The following is a 4,408-nucleotide window of genomic DNA, read 5'->3' as shown; positions in this document are numbered from 1 at the left end:
CCTTTTAACAGAAATAAAACATTACCACCTGAATGGAATACATACGAATCGTCCTGGTCTGCGTCGCCATGGGTACCATATTGTTGGGTGTGGAGGGCCGACTGTGTCAGATGGACCCCGTTGCCTTGACGTGCACGGATGTTGTTCCACTGAGAGGCCCGTTAAAGGGTGTATCCCTGTGCTCGAGCTCTGGAAAAGAATGTCAACTGAAAATACGACGGAGGTCATTGCAATGCAGGTGCGAAGCCGCCCAGGAGGGCATAATATTATTATAAATATATATATTATAAAACCAAAATTTAACAGACTCGGCACTGTTTAAAGTATCTGTGTATTTTGCGGTGATCTAAAAATGTTTACAGAGTAACAACTGGGCATCTTGGGTTAACCAACAATGTTAATGTCAATTAATGGTATTCAGGTTAGATCAGAAATATTCCTGATTAATGCTTATTAATTTTGATCGCAACACGCTTTATTTGAGGCTACCAGTTGCCATAATACAATTTATACATGAATACGATATATTAATTAGTTTAAAACTCGACTTTCAATAAACATGTATACATTTAATTTAGTTAAAGCTCCCTTTTCCCAACTTAGATAACGAATTGCTGATTTACTTTATCATAGTTTTGGGAAGGTACGATTCTGGCAGGTATGAATTAAAAGGGGTGTTCACAATTTAATATATCCATATTTTCATGTCTAAAATGCAGGACATGCTCATAATCTGTCGCCAGTATGTCATTCTTCATCACAGTGTTTTCATGATATTTTTTAGTTCGTATTTTTATTTTTTTATTTACTTTTGCTTTTACATCTATATTGATTTGTAGATGTAATGTTGGATACTATTTTGTCTCAACTATTCATATACGTGTATATTGTATTGTTTTATGTAAATATTTATTGTATTTTGCTTTTTAACCGATTTTGTGTTTTATTGTGTGATTATAAGCATTCGTAATGTATTTATTTGTAGAGTATCAACTTATACTTCTCCGTTTGAAACTTATGTATCAGTATACTGTAAAACAAATGAAGTTTAAACAATTACCCATTGGAATTATCATTGATCTCAGATTTTTACATATACATTGTATTCGTCTATGAAATTATATATTATATATTTTGTTTTTATGCGTTACTTAATGCATATTTTATGTATTATTGTGGTAGAAATGTTGCTGTGATGCCTTACTGTCATTTGTGTGATCAATAAACTTACATGAAAATCAACTGCATACCTCATCATTACATCACGAATACTACAGAATGTCAACATAAGTGTTATATCGATTGCACAGACAGCCTTTGGGTCATTGGGTAACTTTTAAGACTTTAACGTCGTATAATCAGTTCTAGATTTGCTTCGGTACGATGTATCTTTTGAAAGCTTTTACAGTTGTGGTAAATCACGATGCTAGGCGAACAGTACGTGTGTTGTTAAAAAATCGTTAACTGGCAGTATAATGTGTATACTTCAGGTCCTACAGAGGTGAAATATATTTATTTATTTCAATAAACAGCCATGTGTTAGAGACATGTAAAAAATTATAACATAACAAACATCTCTTTAACAGAACAGAAAACACTTACACAACCTGTACCGAATCGATGTAGATCATTTAAGCAAAACACAGTCCTATTAAAGTTCAACATTTTTTAAAATTTTTTCTTATTGATAAATTGTCTCGGATTAAATGATAACGTTAAACAACCTGCTTTCCACAATGTGCCATATATCTTGTTAGTACAATGTAGTGCTGCGAACATGAGTTTTCTCTAAGATCACGTTTAACATCGCGCTGGAAATTATAAGTAGTTATTTTTCCCATAAAACTTTCGGTTATATCTTAAATTAACTGAAATTTTGGTTAACTGCTATTAATTTTCATACATGCCAATATCATGCAGGCATCCATGATGTTTTGGTTATTTAATAAAACCAAGGTGAATCGAACCTGTACATGCATACCAAACTATTATTTGGGTCCCCATTGCCTGTGCGTGGGCAGTACACGGTTAATAGGGTTTCCTTCCCCAAATTCGCAGTACTACTATTCACTTTTAAGTCCTAGACGACAAACGCACAGTCGACAAATACAAAGACTTCGTTCGGCTGATCCGCACATGGACGGGTCCAAAATGCATATGCGCCATGTGTGAGTAATCTGCTTTTCACGTTTTTGCTTGTTTTTGTTGCCCTGCTTATTTTTTCAGTTAGCCCATTGCTTGCTCTCCTTGGTTACTCTTTCCATGTTATATATCGTATGCTAGCTTTTTCTATGGTGCTGCCTGCCTATATTTTTCAGTTGAGTAGCAGCGGGCACTATGACACTTACGCTTTGTTCTAGTACCAGCAAGTACTAGAAAAGCTAATCTGTTGTCGATGGACGTGTTCACCTATTTTGACAGACTAAGACATTCCAACGTAAGTAAGAACCTAGTGCTTAGCTTACTGCCAATGCCTGCTTTTTTGTTAGTTTGTTGCTTTTTTGAAATGTTTGTCTTATGTTCCTTATTATTCTTTAAATCAGTCATATCTAAGTGCTTAAATGTCTCGTTGCTTGTGTGCTTTGTTTTAAGTGTTTAAACGTGTATAATATATGTGTTAATTTTGAACCATAAAAGATAAATGTAATGTAGTTTTAGGTATCTTACACTTTGTCTTATATGTATGTGTTTGTACCATGCAAAATATTATGCTCTAAATGTACATTTGTAATTAATTTGTGTTGTATGTTCTTTAACTATGTTTTTGTACTTGAAAGGCTTATATAATATGTTCATCTTTCTTTAAGCTCATTTATTATTGTTATACTACATGTATATTCATTTTTTTGTCGGGAAATAGCTCATGAGCTAATGTTAATTGTTGGTCTTATCCGACATAAAATAATGATTCTTGTGTCTTGTATCTTGTATCTCGAACGCTACATAACTCGCCACCTAAACTGTTCTAACTTAGATAAGTTTTGTTAAGTACCTCTACAATGATCCACTGATATGACGCAGTATAGTTAATGAGTATTAAATCGACACTGCAGACGACCCAAAACGAAAGTCAATCACCGTTTTGTTATACCTCGCGAGCTTTCTGATAGTCATTTTAATACTTGAAGGTCGTGATGAGAATAAAAACAACATGACACGATTGCAAACTTAAACAGATCTACACGTTATTGTTTTACGACGAATCCTAATAGAAGTTATTCGGGCGTACATGGCTTAAATTAAAATCCCTGAATTGAGGCGCCAGAACGCTTCAGCAACATTGCCTGAATGGTGTTTATTATCTACTTTTAATCAAGAGCAATAGCACAAAACACCGAAATAAAAATTTAACAAACAAAGTCTACTCATATAGATAAAATCCGGAGAACGTCGTAAATCGCCCGACATCAGAGCCTTGAAGTGATCCGCCCGGCTTCTCTCTCGAGTCAACAGCTACCCAGACCGATTGGCTTTTTCTGAGTCGAGCCAGTACTGTGTAACCTCCCACACGATGGCCGTTGCCGCCGCTTGTCCTTTCAAAAACCGTGCTCGAGATCAGTTGTCCGTCCGCAACAAGATTTAACAATTCACGGCGTGGTTGAAGATCTTCTGCTGTGAATGGTAGAAAATAGACACCGTCAAGTGGGACAGTGAATACGCCCGTGTATTTGTTGTATGCGTTTTCATCGTTGAGGACTACGCCCTGGAACTGAATGGTGCGGCCTGGACTAAGATTGATGACATCACTGTTCAGGTAAGCGGAGAATGCGACAGATCCAACCACCTGACGCTCTGAAATAATTAGTGATCAGACAAATATTGACTCATGTAAATATTTATAATAAAATAAATTGACTTCATTACATATATTACTAAATTTATAAGTCATTGACCTACTTGACCGACTATTGTGTTGCTCCCGTTTTTCCAGGATATCTAACTTCGATTCTAACTCTCGTAGTTGACGATTGATTTCATTCGTTTTAACCTTTTCTTTTTCAAGGTGACTTTCAAGTTGTTGGATTTTCCTTCCAAACAGAGTTCTAAGCTCGTCGATATCAGTACAATGATCGGCATGTACAAACGAAAAACAGGCGACGAACAAACCGAACACTATGTACATCGAACGACACAAACCGAACACTATGTACATCGAACGACACAAACCGAACACTATGTACATCGAACGACACAAACCGAACACTATGTACATCGAACGACACAAACCGAACACTATGTACATCGAACGACACAAACCGAACACTATGTACATCGAACGACACAAACCGAACACTATGTACATCGAACGACACAAACCGAACACTATGTACATCGAACGACACAAACCGAACACTATGTACATCGAACGACACATCGTGAAAGTATGTCTCATATAAAGATAGGACAT

At 36.0% G+C, this 4,408-nt stretch overlaps 1 protein-coding gene across 1 annotated transcript; it reads right to left on the bottom strand.

Moving 5' to 3' along the window:
- Positions 1 to 3,361: 3,361 nt before the first annotated feature.
- Positions 3,362 to 4,128, bottom strand: LOC127881079 (complement C1q tumor necrosis factor-related protein 3-like). Its single transcript, XM_052428753.1, has 2 exons — positions 3,898 to 4,128; positions 3,362 to 3,792 (listed from the first exon to the last, which is right to left on the bottom strand). Exons 1-2 carry the CDS (start codon positions 4,121 to 4,123, stop codon positions 3,362 to 3,364), a joined length of 657 nt encoding a protein of 218 aa, XP_052284713.1. The 5' UTR covers positions 4,124 to 4,128.
- Positions 4,129 to 4,408: the final 280 nt, after the last annotated feature.

Source organism: Dreissena polymorpha, chromosome 1 (genome assembly GCF_020536995.1).
Source record: "Dreissena polymorpha isolate Duluth1 chromosome 1, UMN_Dpol_1.0, whole genome shotgun sequence".
NCBI lineage: Eukaryota > Metazoa > Mollusca > Bivalvia > Myida > Dreissenidae > Dreissena > Dreissena polymorpha.
Note: the sequence above shows the minus strand (reverse complement) of the source record. Positions and strands in the feature narration are given on the sequence as shown.

Bases quoted from the DNA above. Each gene is read 5' to 3' on its own strand.
- LOC127881079 (XM_052428753.1), bottom strand. From the start codon at position 4,123: ATGTACATAGTGTTCGGTTTGTTCGTCGCCTGTTTTTCGTTTGTACAT. The intron at 3,793-3,897 runs GTAGGTCAATGA...TAATTATTTCAG, and splicing joins GCAACACAATAGTCGGTCAA to AGCGTCAGGTGGTTGGATCT.